This window comes from Rhinolophus hipposideros (genome assembly GCF_964194185.1).
Source record: "Rhinolophus hipposideros genome assembly, chromosome: X".
Lineage (NCBI taxonomy): Eukaryota > Metazoa > Chordata > Mammalia > Chiroptera > Rhinolophidae > Rhinolophus > Rhinolophus hipposideros.
The window spans coordinates 83,838,516-83,859,146 of NC_138046.1; the positions used below are offsets into that span (position 1 = coordinate 83,838,516).

Genomic DNA, 20,631 nt, shown 5'->3' on the forward strand with positions numbered 1-20,631 from the left:
TATTAGTTGGCCATCAACTGTAACTAGTTGGCCATTAGCCACTGTTGTTTTGTAAATAACTGCTGTGTCCACGTTAGCAAGTGCAGATTGTGGATGTTGCAGATTGCAGATAGTGCAGATTGCGGATGGTGTGGATCGTGCGGATCCTACTTCCTGTGCCTCACCCGGCCGCCAGCGAGACCGTGGTACAGGAAGACCCCTTGTTGGGGTATTGGCAGATGTTTGCTTCTTGTGTCTCGACCAGCTGCCATCGAGATTATAGTGCTATGAACCCCCTATCCATGGCTCCGTTGTTGTTCCTTTTCGGCCTCACTATACCCTGCGTTCACTTGCTGGGAGCTGAGACCCTGCATTACAAGGCAGACTAATGGTTTCATTAACAGAAAATTTTAAAGAAGATTGTCATTTTGATACAATTAATTTTTACTAATTAAGCGTTCTGTATCTTGCCTATGATTGGAAGAATTGATAATGAGATACGTATTTTGTTTATTAGGTTGTCTATCAGGAACCTACTAAACCACGCATTTTTTGCTGAGGATACAGGACTGAGAGTGGAGTTAGCAGAGGAAAGTGATTGCTCAGATTCGTCCCTGGCTTTAAGACTCTGGGTTGAAGACCCTAAAAAATTGAAAGGCAAGCACAAAGACAATGAAGCTATTGAATTCAGTTTCAATTTAGAGAAAGATACACCTGAGGAAGTAGCTTATGAAATGGTAAGTGACTCCTGCTGTTTCCCCTGCCCCTTATAGTATCTGGGTTTATTCCTTTGTCTTTCTCATTGTTTGCTTTCTTCTCATTTTCTCCCTTTATTTGTTTAAATTGATATTTTCCTATTAAACGTATCTCTATAGCACAGTATATTAAATCTGTATGTACAGTATAAAGACTGATAAAACACTGCCTTTGTTAAGAAATAGAATGCTACTGCTAGCTTAGAAGCCACCTGTGGGAATGCCCCTTTCAGTTGCATTCCCGTCCCTTATCACCACATGCAGTATCTATTCTGACGTTTGTGTTACTCATTCCTTTGCTTTTCATTATAGTTTACTTAAGTAATATATTGTTTTGTTTTGAAAACCTGAGTGGCAAGCACACACCCTGTTGCGTAGTGAAGTTACTCTTAGGTGAAGATGCCCAGGAGGGGATGAGCTGAGCAGAGCCTCTCAGTTGTAGTCTGGCTTCAGCTTCCCTGAGAGTTGACCAGAGCTGCTCCTGGGGAAGTGAGTAGGTGAGGCCACACCTGAGGGAAATAATCACACAGCTCACCGTAGTCAGGGCACCTGTGGGGCTGTTGTTGAAATGAGTGGTCTGGTAACAAGATGGTTTGACGGGGAGTGGGTCTCTCTGACTTCTCCACTTCTAATCTCCCCATGACCCCCTCCAGTAATACATGACAGCAAATGACTTCTGTGGGGAGGGACGCATGTCCACACCCATCCAGGCACGGCTGCTGCAGTGCTTGGATGGAAGGCTGCAGGAGCTTTGGCGGTACAGGGTCGAGATTAGCCAAGTACAGATCCTCTGAGGCAGGCTCACCTGGGCATTCTGTCCTCAGGTTAAAAAGAAGGATGGGACAGTGACAGTGGGGATCTTGGAGATGAAAGCCTTTAACATATCTGTCTTTCTAGTCACACTGTTCTTATCTGCAATTAGGGTTTCCAGGCGGGAATTCCCTCCCATTCTCAGGAATTTTTTTCGCTTTGCTGTTCCCGAATCCCGAGAAAAGTAGGTTGGGAAATCGCGGAAATCAGCTCCTTGAACCTAGTAATACCCACAATGGGAAATAAATGTACTACTCACAATGTATGTCTTAGACTGTGGGGACAAAACCCCAAAAAACAGTTTCCAGGCTCTCGGCCTCACATAGAAAGGTGCTGGCTCGGGTAGTAAATGGCCATCAACTGTGATCAGATGCCAGCAGCTGTGGCTAGTTGGCCGTCAGCTGTAACCCGTAAGCCATTGGCCACTAATAAAACGTCTGTGGCTATGCTAGCAAAAAAGGAATGGGGGCTAGCAAGAAGATGGTGGCTGGCAAGCGCGGACTGCTGTTAGGCAGATTATGTAGATCCTGCTTCCTGTGTCTCCAGCCCAGCCACCAGCGAGAATATATTGGTTTGACTCCCCTATCTATGGCTCCGTGGGTGTTCCTTTTTGGCCTTACCGTGTCCTGCGTTCTTGGGCGGGGAGTGGGAGCTGAGACCCTGCTCGACATAGACATTTTTCCTGTTTATCGTTAGGGTTTCTGGGTGGGAATTCCCTCCTGTTCTCAGGAATTTTTTCCACTTTTCTGTTCCCGAATCCCAAGAAAAGTTGGTCAGGAAATTGGGAAAATCGGCTCCTTGAACCCAGGTAGTTGGTAGTATCGGCCATCACTTTGTGGAAACGATTCATCGTGGAGAAAACAGTTAACATCTTGAGATTCGGGAATGGAAAAGCTAAAAAAAATCCTGAGAAGAGGCGGGAATTCCCGCCTGGAAACCCTGTCTGCAATGATTGCCTTGGCCATCTGGTGCATAGATGTCATCCTGGTATTTCCCTTTACTGTCTTCATAGACTTCTCTGCCTCTCTCCTCTGTTGGACTTCATGTTTCCTAAATCCCATGTCTTTCTCTTTCTCGGGTTACCCTTTTGTTTTAGTGGCATACTTCCTCTGCCAGATTCTTAAGAAAGGGTACATGGGAGGTAAATTCTTTGAGACTTGCATGTATGAAAATGTCTTTCTTCTGTCTTCATATTGAATTGAGTATTTGGCTGCCTAAAGCATTTTAGGTTGGCAATTTTAAAAAAGTAGAGTCATTGCTCCATGCTTTTCTAGCTTTTAGTATTGATACTGAGAAGTGCAAAGTTCTGTTTTCTGCATCCTTTGTATGTGATTCATTTTTTCCTCTTTGAAAGGTTGTAACATCTTCCCTTTCTTCTCATTATTCTAAAGTTTCACAGTGATGTGTCGTGGTTTGGGTCTGTTTTCATTTACTGTTTTGGATACTCAGTGGACCCTTCCACTCTGTCAATTCATATGCTTTAATTTCTGGGAGATTTCTTGAAGTATTTTATTGATGATTTCTTCCCCTTTGTTTTCTGTTTCTGGAACTGTTGTTATTTAGATGTTGGACTGTTCTTCCAATGTTTTTATCTGTTTTATTTTCCATATTATTGTCTTTTTATTCTCCTTTTTGGCAGTATTATCAGCTTTATTTTCTAACCCTTCCATCGCGTTTTTTCATTTCTGCTATCATGTTTTTAATTTCAAGAGTTCCTTTTCCTTTTTTGGTCTGTTCCTTTTTTAGAGTAAACATCTCTTATTCTTTGTTTTGTGGATGCAGTATTATTGCAGCTCTATGTAACATTAGCAAAGAGAGTGTTTGTGACAATTTTTTTTATCCCTGCGTAGTCTCTTTTCTCCAAGTTACTGTTTACTCTTTGTTGGTTTTGTGCTCCATCTTCTTGTTGGAGGCTTTTCTCATATTTCTGTTAATTCTTGGCTGGCTATTTGCAGTTATTAGTGGGAGACTGTATTAGTTTTCTGTTGCTGCCTGACAGATTACTACAAGCTTAGTGTCTTAAAACAAACCCATTTATTATCTCAGTTCTGTAGGTCAGAAGTCCTTGTGGCCTTCGCTGGATTCTCTGCTTAAGGTATCACAGGCTAAAATCAAGGTGTCGGCAGCCTGTGCTCACATCTGGAGGCTCAGGGGAGAATCTGCTTTCGGGCTTATCCAGGTTCTTGGCAAAATATAATCCCATGCAGTTGTAAGACTAAGGTCCCCATTTCCTTGCTGGCTGTTTACTGGGGATCACTTTCAGTTCTTAGAGGCTGCTCTTCAGTCCTTTTACATGCCCCCACTCCATGGTTAAAGTCAACAATGGCATGTTGACTCCTTCTGGTGTCACTATCAGGTAAAAGGCTCACCCACATAATCTTTCTACCTTAATGTCAACTGTGCATAGCACAGTGATATCTCATATTCACAGGTTTGAGCATTAGGATGGGACATCTTTCAGGGGGCCATAATTTTGCCTACCACAGGGACTAACGAGGTGATTGGACAGTATGATTGCTTGTGTTTGACTTGTTAACTTTGACCTCTACTGTAGGGTATCTTGGTGGGCCATTAATTGGGGAATTTCTTACGTCAGTATTTGTAGGTCTTTCTTCTTGGATTGGATTCCTTAGAGAAGCATCTTTCAATGTCCTTCCTGGAGAGTAAAGGTCTGGGTACTAGTATTCTGGTAGCCAAGTGGGGAAGAGGGCTGGAGTTTTGTGCATATGGCTTTCAGCATGCATATGGTCATTTAATCTTGTTCTCCACATAGTGGCCATACCCTTAAGTGTGCCTAGTGACCCATAGTCCAGAGATCCTCTCTTTTACCCTCTCCAGAGAACCCCAGACTTCTTGGGTAGAGGAGGAAGAATTCCCCAAACGTGTAGAATGAAGGGTAGGGCACAGGTTCCTATATATCTAACTGCTTCTCAAAACCCTTCATTTAGTCTTCTTTGTTTTAGTCATCTCTTGATTTTACCCAGTTCTAGATGTACCTGGTACTGCCAGTTCCTGTGCGTTATGAGTAAGTATTCTTCTGCATAAATGGGAATGATTCGCAGCTTTCGCTAGTACACCTTTTTCAGGTCTGTTAGGTCAGTTGTTATCATATTAGAAAGAGTCCAAAATATTGTTGCTGTTGTCTTTCTCTTATTGTCCCTGTCCTTGTCGGTTTATAACTTAAAAATTCATTTACTGTGGGGCTTTTTTAGAGCTCTGGAAGGGAGTGAGATTAAAAATGTGGACTCCATCTAACATTTTAATCATCTTTCAACTACCATGAAATTTCTCCAAGTCTGCAGATTCCCAAAACATGCTTTAAAAAGCAGATTGTAGGACTGACAATGATATACCATGGCACCTCCTCAAGTCTTCTCTGCTACTCAGCCCTGTTCCTGTCAGACAAACCTTTAACTTCTCTTCTGTCACTTTTCTAACGCCAACTAAGCTGCAGTACTCTGCTATGAGCATACTTTCCTCTGCCTAGAGTGTTCATCTCTAAACTTCATCTACACCTTCCTCTATAGCCTGCAAATTCCTTTTTTCTTTTTGTTCTAATCCAGGTTAGAGTTTACCTTCCTCTGTGATACTTTCTCTCCTTCCTCCAGAGAGGCGTGTGCTCCTTTAAGGCTTTTGCAGCAGCGCATTTCTACCTCTTAATTTCATTTTAAGTTTAATTTGTATCCACCCCTCACCACCAGATTGTGTGCTCATATAGGACAAAGGACCTATTTAATCATCTGTCTGTCTGGAGTCCATTACTGGGGACTTTGTAGGCACTTAAAGTTGCTGAATGAGGAAACCTTTTTAATCTTTGACATAACTTAATGGCAGTCATAAATGACCTGTAATAAGGTTGCATGTACTGAAACATCAAGTTGTTTGTTTAAAGCCAGAAGTATTTCAACAATGCCTGGTAATAGTATTATTCTTCTTATGCTGATTAAACACTCTGACAGTTATGTATGTCTGATTAAGAAAGAACAGAGAAACTAACTGTTATTTAATAGCATTTGGGATTTTTTTTAAAATAAATTTTATTGGAGAATATTGGGGAACAGTGTGTTTCTCCAGGGCCCCTCGGCTCCAAGTCGTTGTCCTTTCAGTCTACTGGCCTATGTGGGAATCGAACCGGCAACCCTGTTGTTCAGAGCTCGCACTCCAACCAACTGAGCCATCCGGCTGCCCAGCATTTGGAATTTTGGGGCACAAAATAACTCTACTAATTTAAAAAAAGGTTAAACTCTTACATTTTAAAGATGTAGTGTGGTTATTATGTTTTCATTTGTAGGTCAAGTCAGGATTCTTCCATGAAAGTGATTCCAAAGCTGTTGCTAAATCCATTAGAGACCGGGTGACCCTGATAAAAAAGACTAGAGAGAAGAAGCCAACAGGCTGTTCAGAAGAACGTAGAGATTCGCAGTGCAAGTCTGTGGGGAATGTTCTTCCTCAGCCCCAGAATAAATGTTTGCCCCCTGCTCCTGCTCAGCACACTGGGGCTGATTGTGAAGAAACTGAAGTTGAGCAACATGTTCGACAACAGCTTCTACATAGTAAATCACAGCAGCATTGCTCCTCTGTTACAGGTAACACAGTTATAATGCATAAAAGCAAACAAATACGTAATTGTATTCCTTTATCTTTAAGTAGTACTTTTGTATTTTTCAAAGCATTCTGTTATCTATCATTTCATCAGTCCTTTTAGAAAATCTCTGAACTAGACAAACCAGTTAGTTTTGCTCTTCTGTTAAGTGACTTGTCCAAGGTACTAGTTGCATAAGGGTTATAGTCTTTTTGTTGTTGTTGTTACCATTTTTAATGATCTAATCTAAATCCTTTAATAAAGAAAATTTGGAATTAAGGATGAAATTTATTCAAGAAGGAATTTTCTAGTCTTTAAGATTCTTTGTATTTTTAATTTTAATTTTTTTGCCCTTCCCCCAAGACTCTTTGTATTTTAGACTCAAGTATAAAATTTACGCAGTTCCTCTAATTTTTCTACTGTAATACATTCTGTTCTCTAGAAGGACACAGTATTTTGATAGTAATAACTAATCGTTATATAAAGACAGTATTATTTTCTAGCCAGGTTATAGGAGAATGAGAATGAGAATATGACACTTAGATTTTACCTAACAGCAAGTATAGATTAGTCAGGGATATACATGAAATGGCCAGGAAATGGAGTTGATTTTTATGCAATTCTTTGTTTTCAGTTGTGCTTTACTAAGAAAATTTTAATTATACTGTAGTGTCTGCATAGAAAGTTTACATGATTGTTTTTGATTAATTCTGCAATTCACATATTTTATTTGAAGATGTTTCAGATTGTCAGTATAAAAAAAAAATTAAACACCATTTGGACCTTATGCTTCGAGTTTTCACTTCTACCTGTTGCTTATTTTTTTTGTTGTAGGTGACAATTTGTCCGAGGCAGGAGCTGGATCAGTTAAACAGTCAGATACAAGTCAGCCCAGTATAGCCTATTCCTCAGACCAGATGATGGGCTCTCAAATGGTTTCTAACATCCCACAGGCCAAAATAAATGTTCCAGGGAAAATTTATCCATCCCAGCAGCTAGTGGGACATTACCAGCAGATTTCAGGGGTGAGGTGAACTATTATATTTTTAAATATATAATCAGTATATTTACTGTAAATGGGAGAATTTATCTTTAATCTTTTTTTCATATTTAACAGTTGCAGAAGCAGCCAAAGGTGACTCAGCCCCAAATTTTGCCTTTGGTTCAAGGTCAGTCCACTGTTTTGCCTGTACAGGTCCTTGGACCTCCAGTTGTCTCACACCCCCAAGTTTCCCCATCAACTGTCCAGAAGGTCTCACAGATAAAGGTAAGATAAAGTTTAGAGGCTCTGTATTCAGTTAAACATATTTAACACTTCCTAGACTTTCTTACAAGCAAGGGCTCTCTTTCATAAATTTATCATAATGTATGTAAAAGTCACTGAAAGCTTAAAGTTGTTTTTGTTTTCCTTCACCTAAGACATTCTTCTTGAGGATGTGCCTAAGCTAACATTGAATCTTGAGACACTGCTTGTATAATTGGAAAAGAAGCTAAGAACTCTGTATAAGGATAAAAACGTTTATTTAGGACTTGGATCCCTTGATCTTGGTGATTATGATTTGTTCTTCGAATTGGACTTTTCCAGCCTGGTTTGAATGTGGAAGGATGTCTTTTATAGTTAATTAGAAATAGTGTTTCATAGCCTCTTATAATTTTTAGCACTTTCACCTAAATTCGTAACTTTTTTTGATTCATGGTTATTCCTGTAAGAGAAATAAGTGTTTTTATCTTTTAGAACTCTCAAAATCATTGTTATTCATTTCTGACAAGGAGTAAACAGTCTTTGTCGGAGTTTATACATCAAGACTATATCCCGGTTCTCTAGGTATGGAATCTAGACACGTGATTGGGCTTTTTTTTGCCATCACTCCATTTTTCTTTCCTCAGCCCCACCATCCCCTCTGTGTGCCTTCTTACTTTGTGAATGAGATGGTCTGAACTCCTAGGCATTCTCTGTATATGATTTAGTTAGCAGCTGGTGCATCTGTTTCTTGTAAGAGACTGGTATATAGTCTATCACAGTTCATCAACAAACTTTAATGACTACCATCTCTGGGGATATAAAATAAAATAACGGTCCTTGTGGTCCTTGCCCACAAGGAACACACAGTCTGGTAGGGGAAAGCATACATATATTTGACAAACGCCTGATGCATTTAAAATGTGCTGGGGGTAGATTTAATCTGATACAATTGACAGTGCCTGGTGTTTGGCTAGTGTTTGTAGGTGATATGGTATATACTTGTAACTGAGCTGATATTGTGGTTTGATTTGTCTTGAAGACTATAATGCAAAGTATGTTGAGTGGCTGCTCAAATTAACTTAGGTTCAACCACATATAAGTATACACGTATGTGTATTTTTCAATGTGTTCACAAAACTGGGAAAAACATTTTCAAAATTATTATAAAAGTGTTCTTTACCTATTTAAAAATAAAGCCCATAAAGTTATAAAGAAGACAGTGAAAATCAACTGTTATCTGAAAATCAACTATTATCACTTGTGGGGACAGAGTCCCAGAGAGGCTTTCGGACTCACGTGGAAAGGTGCTGGCTCAGGTAGTAGATGGCCATCAGCTGTGGCTAATTGACCATTAGCTCTAACCAGTTAGCCAATTATCCACTGATAAAACTGCCACGGTTGCGCTGGTGAGTGAGTCGACTCGAGTCAAGAGTAAGTCAGTCAGTTGGCAGAAAAGCGGACAGCAGGTCGCATGTCGTGTGAATGCAGCCTCCAGTGAGACTATAGCAGTATGACTCTCCCATCTATGGCTCCCTGGGTGTTCCTTTTTGGCCTCAACATGTCCTGCGTTCTTATGTGGGGAACGGGACTAGAGGCCCCGCAGGCTGCCCCACATGACAAATGGCGCAGCGAGCAGGGTATGGTGCCGGCCAAAGCTCTCCGAAGGACGGTTGAGCAGTTTGTGCATGTGAAAACTCAGTCTCGGGAAGCCCATGAGGAGCAGCACCAGAGACGGGGAGCACAGTGTGCCTGGGAGAGATGTGACCCCTTGGTGAGTTGGTGGTCCTCTCGAGCCTCCGGATGGCATGCCGCACTGTTGTCCATAGCAGGCATCACCGGCTTCTTGGTGGGCTCCTGCTGTAGGCTCCGAGGCTTGTGGACATCTTACACGGAGGCCACCACCCACTCAGACACCTGGCACGACGAGCAAGATTTTGACTAGGTAGGAATGGAGTCTGACTTTGGGCAGGAGGACGTGTGGCCCCCACACAGTGTGTGGTGTCCGGTGACCACTATTGTCAGGAGTTGGACCCCCAAGGAGGGGTGGCAGGACATGGACGACTCTCTGGCCAGCGTGGAGAGGGCCCTGCAGGCTCTGGCTGAGCGTTTGCCGGAGGAGGTGAAGGCTGCAGCCAGCCGCGTGGGCTGGATGTTCCTCACGGCATTGAGTCTCAACACGGAAAAGGCGCTTAATGAAATGGCCCAGGTGCCGGACCAGGTGTCCCGGTTGGAGGTGCTGGAAGCTCAGGTCCCCCTGTTAGAAGAGGGGCCACGCAGTGGAGACTCTGAGGCAGAGGCGGCCATGCAAGTGGAGACAATGTAGCTCCCAACCCCCAAGCCCAATCTTGAAGCAAAAGGTAAAACGTGAGCAACCTTTGCGCCCCGGGGGCGTTGCTGCGGCAATCCAGCTGTGACTGAGTTCACAGCCTACACCCCTTACACTCCCACTGAGTTGCAGGAGCTGGGGAGGCGGTACAGACAGAGCCCTGGAGAGCCAGTCTCGGCTTGGCTATTATGTTTATGGGATGAGGGAGCAGACAACATTCTCTGCACCCCAGGCGAGATGGAAAAGCTAGTCTTTGTGATAGTACATCTGTCCCTGCGACAAAGGTTACAGAACTGCCATAGGATGGCCCACGACCAGGGCAACCATTCTCTAATGGAGTGGCTCACTGCTGTGGTACATACAGTATGGGGACAGGCTGGTGAGCTGCCAGACACTGTGAGTCAATGGCAGTCATATACAGAAGTTACTCAAATCATCCGTGAAATGGGTATGCGACATGCTATTTTCAATCCTAATATGCAGGGGCCGGATGACGAGCTTTTTACAGCCAGCATGAGAGATCTGGTTTTGGATACTGCCCCTGCGAGTGCTTTTGAATCCTTGGTTGCCATTCCCATGCCCTATGGGGTGACGGATCCATGAAGTTACAACTGCCATGGCCACCCTAGGGGATGTTGAAAGCCGGAGGCGAAGGAAGTTAAGAGAGGAGGTCCACGCAGTTGAGACCTGGAAGCCCAAATCAAAAGTAAAGGGGTGAGGTCGCGGGCCTCAGAGAGTAACACGCGCAGATGTGGCATGATCTCATTTCAACAGTGGTCGATCAGGAAAAAATAAACTGAAAACCCAGTTCCACTCTTGTTGGAACTTTGGAAAGAGTTGCGTCCGGAACAGCAATTCTGGAGAAGCCTAAAGGAGAAGGCTGGGAAAGCACCACCCGTGTCCCTCCAGGACTTCATGCAGCCGCTTGAGGCCGACTCCTTTCAGCTTGATTAGGGGTGGGGCCAAGTTACCCGGTCAGAGGGGACGAGCAGGGACCGGAAGCCCCACGTGGAACTGTCCATACATTGGTCCCCTTCTAATGTGCAGAGGGTTTTGGCCCCAGTTGACACTGGCGCAGACTGCAGTCTTGTTTATGGGAACCCAGAACTGTTCCCCGGACCAGCAATCTGCATTGATGGCTGTGGGGGAAAGACTGTGACTACAAAAGCCATTTCCTTACCACTGGGTATAGGGTGGCTTTCCCCTCGTACCTACAAGGTTTATTTCTCCCCTGTTCCGGAGTGTATTCTAGGGGTGGACGTGCTACATGGCCTCAGCTTACAGACGTCGGTAGGAGGGTTCCATCTCTGGATCTGGGTGGTGAAAGCGGTGACACGTGGGCATGTTCACCACCCTCCTCAAGTGTTGCCACAGCCCCGGCGCGTGGTTGCAGTGCGACAGTACCGCCTGCCAGGAGGTCAGGAGGAGATTGGTGGTACCCTAAGAAGTCCAGGAAGTCTAGCTGTGCCCAGAGAGAGTGGCAGTGCCCTGAGAGCCCTGGCTGTGTCCAGGAAGTCTGGCTGTGTCCAGGATACTGCATTCACCTCCAGGCTACTCGCACAGGGCCCCTTGCAGAAGACGCTTGTTGCGTAGATTGTGGGGCGAGACCCTGTAGGGGTGGAGTGTGGGGATAGAGCCCCAGAGAGCAGTTTCCAGGCTCTCGGCCTCATGTGGAAAGGTGCTGGCTTGGGGAGTAGATGGCCATTAGCTGTGGCTAATTGACCATCAGCTGTAACAAGTTAGCCAATTAGCCACTGATATAACTGTCGTGGCTGCGCTGGTGAGTGAGTCGACTCGGTCGGTTGGCAGGCAGAGAAGCAGACAGCAGGTTGCAGGTTGTGTGACTCCAGCCTCCAGTGAGACTGTAGTGGTATGACTCCCCTACCTATGGCTCTGTGGGTGTTCCTTTTTGGCCTCACCATGTCCTGCGTTCTTATGTGGGGAGTAGGAGCTGAGAACCCGCAGGATGACCCGCACGACAAATTGCGGAGCGAGCAGGGTCTTGCACACAACATCACTCCAGCTAGAAACAACATATTATTTACATTTTGAGGGTATAGCCTGTAGGTTTGTCTTTTTCTATGTATACATATGTAATTTTTTTCTATGTAGACATATGTAATTTTTTTTTATCACAAGCATTAGATACATTCTATTTTGTAGCCTGCCCTTTTCACCTAATACAGACAGATGTGCCAAAAAAATGTATACACATTTTAAGAAAGGGAAAACCTGTATTAGAATTGTAATAATATGTAGTGATAACCAAAGATGAATACAACTCGTGTATACTTTTTGTTTTTGGCACCCCTAGTATTTAGAAGCCACATAAGGAAGCACTTTGACCATTGGGGTCTTTTTATGAGTGTAGTGGTTCAAGTTCTAGGAATTATTGCAGCCAACCTACATTTATCCAGCCAACTTTCTCCTCTTGAGAGAGTTTCTGTGTTCATTTAACTGTGATATTGAAATCCTTTTGAGCCTTTTCTTGGAACTTCTCCTGTGTGATGTGTAAAGGTGTCAGATTCAGTTACTCTGAATCTCTGCCAGGGTTTGAATGAGGGATGTAGCAATCTCAATAGAAGAATAGAGAAGCCACGAGCAGTATATTGCTGGGACTGATTTCAGCCCCTTAGAGTATTCGAGTATTCAACTAGCATTTACTCATGGTATTAGGATTTTTATAGGATTAATGCTATGCTATGCCCAGCACCTCTTTGGTAACTTGCTAAGATTTTTAGAACATAGCATTATTTTATGTATCATTCTGTCTGGGACAGTCCCATTAAAATGGGCATGGTATATGCATTTGTACAGAGGGTGCCAAAAAATGTATACACATTTTAAGAAAGGATAAAACTGTATTAGAATTATGCTGAGCACCTTTTGTAATTGCAGAAATCAAACGTGACTTTTATTCATTTTTTGTTATCATTATATATAGAGTGTTACAATTTTAATACGGGTGTTTTTCCTTTCTTAAAATGTATATACATTTTTGGCACCCTCTGTGGTTTGAATTTTCCGTGCACCTGCAGCAGAAAGTGCAGCTGATCTTTGGAGTAGATGGACAAGCCTATGACTTTAGACTTCTCAGTTACTGGATTCCTACAACCAGTCTTGTCTGCAGTTTCTCCTCAGACATTGTCTGCTTCACAAATGACTTTGCAGCATCCAAGAGTTGGTCTTCAACTTGAGCCTGACCCTAGAAATAGGAATCAGGCATTAACAAAATCAGCAGATGCCAACCAGACTTCTAGTTTCTTACCGGTTAATCATCCTCAAGCTTTGTTGAATCATTCTTCTGCTTAGTACGTGAGTAGTGCACAGAGTGTTGCTGATACAGCACAGCCCCCTTCTAGTTCCCTTACAGGCCACTCAGGGGCCCAACAGCTTTCACGAAAGATACATGCTGTATCCCAGCCATACCCAGTGGTACATCCCCAGTCTATAACTGTAGGGTCTTCAGTGCCTCAAAGCCAGACTGTACATTGAAAAAAGCCTTGTTTCTAAGCTTGTATTCAGCAGCAGCCATTAATTTTACAACCTCAGATTATGGCATCTTTGGGGACAGAGTCCCAGAGAGCAGTTTCCAAGCTCTCGACCTCACATAGAAAGGTGCTGGCTCGGGCAGTAGATGGCCATCAGTTGTGACTAGATGGCCGTCAGCTGTAACCAGTTAGCCATTAGCTACTAATATAACTGCCGTTGCTGGGCTAGCGGGTGTGGATTGCAGCTAGCAAGCGGGGTCGGTTGGCAGAGAAGTGGATGGCAGATTGCGCATCGTGTGTCTCCTGCTTCCTGTATTTCTAACCCAGCCGCCAGCGAGACTATGGTGGTATGACTCCCCGATCTATGGCTCCGTGGGTGTTCCTTTTTGGCCTCGCCATGTCCTGCGTTCTTGTGTGGGGAGTGGGAGCTGAGACCCCGCATGACAGCATCACCATGGAAAAAATGTTCGACGGGACTGTATTCTGTGAGAATCTGAAGCTCAAGTAAGTTGGCAGTTGCTGAAAGGTGATATTGAAAGTGTGTGATTTAGCCCCTGGAACAGCCATCTTGCTCTGTTCAGCACACTTACCCAAGACCACCTGCAGCACTGCCAACTTCCCACTGAAGGCTGCTGTGCAGCTGCCCTTTGTGATCCATCCATGGGAACAAGCTTCTTAACCATCACAGTCAACTTGCCCAACCCAGATCCCAGCACAGCATGCTTATTCCCTGCCAGCCCAGGAGCACCAACTTTACACTGTACAACCACCGGGATCACAGCCAGCTTATTCTGTGCGGACTTCTTATCCAGTCTCACCCAAGGTTGCCTTATGCAGCCTCAGTCCAAAGGCAGCCTGTTTATTCAGTACAACCTCTCATTGATTCACCTTTTCCAGACCAGCCAGCACACGTGACCCAAACATCTTATTCTATGCAACCATGCCCCTTATTCAGGACAAACTGCTTAGACCACCCAGACAACTGAACAGGCAATCTTCATAATCCATCAAGTATACACGGTAAACACTCCTAATAGCAAGGAAGTATGTATTGCAATCTCTGCAGATCAGAAGTTATACTCAGTACTACCTTATGTAGCAGAGACTTCTGAACTACAAGCCTATTTAACATAACCCCAAAGTAGTAATTCTTCAACGCTGGAACACAAGACATATCTAACATCAACCTTAGATACACAGACAAATTCTACTAGCCTTAAAGTCCAGCATTCAGAAACACCAGCCCAATTAGATGTCAGTTTTGGATATTAGCAGCTATTAGCCCCGTCCACTAGCATTATATCGCGGAAGACTGCGGAAGGACAGTGTTAACACCCCACACAGATGTCCTTTATTCAGCATGCTTTCTCACAGGCCCAGATCCAGCCTCCAGACTTCTCTGCACAGCTTTCCCAATCACATCTAACAGTGAGCCAAGTTTCTCATCCAGCTTTCATTCAGCATCAGCAGATAACTCATTCATCTCATTGACAAACACAGAAAAGTCATCAGTTATCCACTCAAGAAGGTCACATAAATCAGTAGCAGTCTTTATAGCCAACATGCTGCTTTCCAGCAGCTGGTACCTCATTTACAGGCACCTAAATAAGTTCAGCCGTTACCAGGTATTTCAAAGGCCATTACAAATATGGTCCACATTACTCCTCCTTTCCAAGAATGGTAACAACCAGTAGCAATGAAACACCAATATGTAATACAACCTTTAGAGCAGCCTGAAGAGCTTCAGCCATTAGACAGCAGTCAAACCTTTTCCCTGCAGAATAACCAAGCACAGCACCAACCAGCATGTATTCAGCAGCATTGTGCTGTCCAGCCACAGTGGCAGCCATGTTCTAGTTTAACACTTGTTTCTGGGTCATTAGAAACACAATTACAACGGCAGACCATCTATCAAAGCTGTGGGATGGCCCTTCCAAATCAGCCATCTTCTTCTGTTCATCTATCAACACTTAGTATTGCAGTATAGGCTTCCACTGCCTTTCAGAACATTTCTGTATTATAGACACAGCAGCATTTGCAAAGCCAAGAAATTCCAAAGCTAAATCCTCCTGAGGGAAAATTGTGGATGATTGTGATTTTTCTGTAATGTTCAAGTGTCAAGGAGATAGAAATGGCACTCAGCTGGGAGTTACAGTCCATTTCTGGCTCTTTTCCTTACTGGATGGCCTTGATTCAAGTTTCTTTGGTGTTTACTTACCTGTAAAGTGAAGGGATTAGACAAGATGATAAAAGTATTTGAGCACCTACTTGGGATATGTCAGTGAATAAAAAACAAAAATACCTTCTGTCACTGAGTTTTGTTGCCTACTTGAGGGAAGACTGTTAATAACCATAATAAAAAGTAAATTATATAATATGGTACAGGAGACTGGGGAAATGTAGAGCAGGGAAAGGAAAAAAAGTGAATTGCAATTTTCAATAAGGTGGCGATCACTGTAGGCCTCGTTGAGAAGGTGGCATTTGAGCAAACACTTGAAGGTACACAGTGTGCATTTCAGGTAGAGGGAATATCCAGTGCAGAGGCACTTAGGGAGGAGTGTGTGTGGCATGTTTGAAGAATAACAAGGAGGCCAGTGTAGTTGTTAGTCCTAAAGTGTTAGGAGCCTATCTCATTCTTCTGCGTTTATAATAAAGCATTTGCCTTCATGAAAGGATCACTACTGAGTGATTCCTACGTGTCAAATGTTGTTCTGTAACAGCTTGACATGTACTATCTATCCTTACAACAACCCTATGAATAGTAACTATCATTACCTGCATTTTGTACGTGTGGGAACTGAGGTTCAGAGCGGGTAACCTTCCTGGTGTCGTGCAGGAGGGTCAGGATTCGAACCCAGACTACCTGGCTGCAGAGGCTGTATTCTTAATCATTACACCATCCAGCCTCTTTATAAGATAGTTATTCTCCTTGCCAGAATTGGAGAAGAAGGGCACGATGACTTCAGTGAGATTTATTTAACTCAGGGGATTGATTGGATTAATTGAAGAAAGGAGCTGAGAATCTAGTTCATTCTTTGTTTGCTCTTCTATTTTCTTTAGCTTCTCTAAAGTTGAGTTTCGCTAATAAAATGCTTTGAGGGTCTTAGATAAAAGGTGTGCTGTACTGTAAGTTTTCCAATGATGTATTACTGTTCCAAACAGCTATCATCTCAAGTATTGTGTGTTTTATAAAATCCCCTCTTGGGGTGGCCGGTTAGCTCAGTTGGTTAGAGCATGGTACTGGTAGCACCAAGGTTGCTGGTTCAATCCCCCATGGGCCACTGTGAGCTGTGCCCTCCTTAAAAAAAATCCCTCTTTATCAAGGGCATAAATTATAATGAATTCCAATGTGTGTGTGCTGACTCCTAACAGGAATGATCAGGGTTTAAAAAAGATTGTTGTAGTTGAACTTTCTTCAGACAAAGCATCCTATTCCAGGGTTTATTTCTTTAGAATAAAGTTTTTCACTAAGTGTTTTGGTTTGGAATGTTCATTTCTGTGGGCATGTGTTGTATACTTTCCTTACCTAATCAAAAAAAAAATCTCCAACATCTTATTAAGAAAAACTTCAAAGGTACAAAAAAGTTGAAAAAATTGTAGTGTGTATATCCGTATATCCACCAACTAGATTCTACAGTTAACTGTTCCTGTATTTGCTCTATCCATCCCTGTATGCATGTATCAATCCATCTTATTTTTCAAATACATTTCAAACTGAAAGTTGCCGACATCACTATACTTCATCCATAGATACTTGACCATGCATATCATTGACTAGAACTCAGAACTATTTGTTTATCTTTTTTAGTTTACACTTATGTGTAGTAAAATGCACAGATCATAATTCAGTGAGTTTTGACAAATGCTTACACCTGGGTTCAAATCCTGACCCTCCTGCACGACACCAGGAAGGTTACCCGCTCTGAACCTCAGTTCCCTCACGTTCAAAATGCAGGTAAGGATAGCTACTAGTCATAGGGTTGTTGTAAGGATAGACGTACATGTCAAACTGTTAGAGAACAACATTTGACACCTAGAAATCAATAGTGATCATTACTATCCTCTCATAAAGGCAAATGCTTTATTATAAACGTAGAACAATAAGATAGGCTTCTAACGCTTTAGGCAAATGATTATCGAAATATAGGACAGATGTTGGCAAACCTTTTCTGTAAAGGCTGTTCCCAAATAGATAAACTATCTTAGGCTTTGTTGGGTTATCGAGTCTCTGTTGCAATGACTCAGCTCTGCAATTGCATGCACGAAAACAGCCATAGATAATCTGTGAAAGAAAGGGCATGGCTGTGTTCCAGTACAACTTTATTCACAAAAACAGGTGTGCTCCAGATTTGGCCCGCAGGCTGTAGGTCACCCACCTGGTATAGAATATTACCACTACTGCAGAAAGTTCCTTCATGCCCCTTCCCTGTCAATCCCTACCACGTCCCCCCAGAGTCAACCAGTGTGGATTCTTTTCATCATAGATTGGTTTAGCCTGTTCTAGACCTTCATATAAATGGAATCATACAATATGTACTTTTGTGTATGGCTTCTCTCAGTCAACATGTTTTTGAGAATGATCCATGTTTTATGTATCAGTAGTTTGTTCTTTTTACTTTTTTTATTGCAGAGTAGGATTCCATTGTATGAATATTGTTTATCCATTTTGGTATTAATGAACACCTGAGTGGTTTCTAGTTTTTGACTATTATGAACAAAGCTGCTATGAACATTCTTATATAAGTCTTTTTGTGAACATGTTTTCGTTTCTCCTGGATAATACCGAGGTGTAGACTTGCTGGGTCATTAGATACGTATTTGTTTAACTTTTTAAGAGATTGCCAGTTTACCAAATTGGCTGCACCATCTTTTGTACACTAACACCAGCAATGTACTGTGTTTCCCCGAAAATAAGACATACCTGGACAATCTGCTCTAATGGGTCTTTTGGAGCAAAAATTAATATAAGGACCGGTCTTATGTTAGATAAGACCCAGTCTTACAGTAAAATAAGAACGGGTCTTATATTAATTTTTACTTCAAAAGACGCATTAGAGTAGATTGTCCGGCTAGGTCTTATTTTCGGGGAAACATGGTATAAGAGTTCCACACCCTCATCAGCATTAATTTCAGTTATTCTTGTAGATGTGCAGTGGTATCTCATTGTGGTTTTAATTTTCATTTCCCTAATGACTTGATGTTGAGTACCTTTTTGTATATTTATTAGCCTTTGTATATCTTTCTTTATGCAGTGTCTGTTCAAGGCATTTCCCCATTTTATTTCGCTTGTTGTTTTCCCTGTTATTATTCACTTATAGGAGGTTTTATATATTCTGGATGATACTAGTCCTTTGTCAAATACATGCTTTACAAATATATTCTCAAATCTGTGGGTTGCCCATTCATTTTTGTAATGGTTTCATTTGATGAGACAAAGTATTTAATCTTGATGAAGTCTAATTCATCAAAGTTTTCCGTTTTGTTTGGCTTCAGAAACCTTGCCTCTACTCACATTGCAAAGATACTCTCTTGTTTTATGGTTTTAGGTTTCTGTTCACGTCTATATTCCATCCTGAATTAATTTTTATAAATAGTGTAACGTAAGGGATCAAAATATATATATTTTTTTACCCATGTGACTATCCCATTGTTTGAGCTCCTCCATTTGTTGAAAAGATTTCCTTTTCCCATTAGATTGTTTTGGCACCTTGGACAAAAGTAAAATAACCATGTAAATGTGAATCTGTTTCTCATCTGTATATTCTTTTGCATTGATCTCTATGTCAATTCGTAAGCCTTACCGTAGCTTTATAGTATGTCTTGAGGTTAGGAGTTCAAATCTTTCTACTTCTTTTTGCTTTTTCAAGATTTCTTTGGATATTCTAGGTCCTTTGCATTTCCATATAAATCTTAGAATCAGATGGACAATTTCTATAAATCAGTGGTGGAATTTTAATAGGGATTGTATTAAATCTGTAGGTTAACTGGGGGATAAATGATATAATAATATTGAATCTTCCAACCGAGGAACATGGCATATCTCTCTATTAATTTATGCCTTTTTTAATATGTCAGCAAAATTTTGTAGTATGGAGGTTTCAGCACATCTTTTTTGAGTGTGTATGGGGACACATTTTTGGGTAAACTTATTCCTGGATATTTTATGTTTTGACAACACTATAAATAGAAATTTTAAATTACATTTGCCAATTGTTTGCTGTTTATATATAAAATAAAATTGTTTTGTGTATTACTCTTATATTCTTTTACTTTATTAAGTTCAATTTATTTTCATTAGTTTTTTGATTCCTTGGTATTTTCAATGTAAATAATTATGTAATCTGCAGATAGATTCAGTTTTACTTATTCCTTTCCAATGTTTATGCTTTTTATTTTTATTTTTGCCTTGTTGCACTGGCAACAGCCTCCAATACAATGTTAAACAGTAAAGAAGATACTGGATGTTTTATCTTGTTTCTGATATTAGAGGAAGTGCTCAATATTTCACCATTAAGTATGCTATTAGCTGTAAAATTTTCTAGATGCCCTTTAACAGGTGAGGGATTTCTCGTTATTCCTAATTTGCTAAGAATATTTTATTTTGAGTGGATACTGAATTTTTTCTAATGCTTTTTCTGAATCTCTTGAAATGGTGATATGCTGACATATGAGTAATATGGCTAGATTTACATATACCATTTTACTATTTTTTTCTTTGCCCCTCTTTTTCATTCCTCATGGCCAGGCTTCTTTTGAGTAAAAACAAACTTTTATTTAGAATCCAATTTCCATTTTTCTATTGTCTTTTTTAGCAATACAATCTTTTTGTTTTAACAATTTCTATCCAAATTTATCTAGACAATTTTTTTCAGATATACTTCATACAACATAAAATTCACCTTTTTAATGTATACAATTCAGTGGTATTTTGTATATTCACAAGTTGTGCAACTATCACCACTAGCTAATTCCAGAACATTTATATCGCCCTAAAAAGAACCGTATCTATTAGCAGTCATTCTTCCTTCTTGACTCCAACCCCTGGCTTTCACTTATCTACTTTCTTCTTTTTTTCTCTCAATGCTACTTTCTATTTATTCACCTCTTCTAGGCATTTCACACAAATGGAGTCATATAATATATGGACTTTTAGTGTCTGGTTTCTTTGACTTATGGTAATGTTTTCAAAGTTCATCCATGTGATAGCATGTTCAGTACTTTATTCCTTCTTATTGCCAAATAACGTTCTATTGTATAGGTTGTATTAGATTTTGTATATACATTCATCAGTTGATAGACATTTGGATTGTTTCCACTTTTTTGTTATGAATAATGCTGCTGTGATCATTTGTGTACATATTTTTATGTGAACATTCATTTCTGTGGTTATATACCCAGGAATGAAATCCTGGGCCGTATAGTAACTCTACGTTTAAGGTTTTGAG

The 20,631-nt window shown here is 41.5% G+C and overlaps 1 protein-coding gene across 2 annotated transcripts in view; it reads left to right on the top strand.

Moving 5' to 3' along the window:
• The window catches only part of WNK3 (WNK lysine deficient protein kinase 3), a 178,672-nt gene that overhangs the window by 69,356 nt on the left and 88,685 nt on the right, over window positions 1-20,631 (top strand). For both annotated transcript variants that reach the window (XM_081042030.1, XM_081042031.1), the window contains exons 7-10: window positions 497-716; window positions 5,836-6,130; window positions 6,961-7,151; window positions 7,244-7,393. In XM_081042030.1, coding sequence (XP_080898156.1) covers window positions 497-716; window positions 5,836-6,130; window positions 6,961-7,151; window positions 7,244-7,393 — 856 coding nt within the window. The remainder of the gene's footprint in view (window positions 1-496; window positions 717-5,835; window positions 6,131-6,960; window positions 7,152-7,243; window positions 7,394-20,631) is intronic.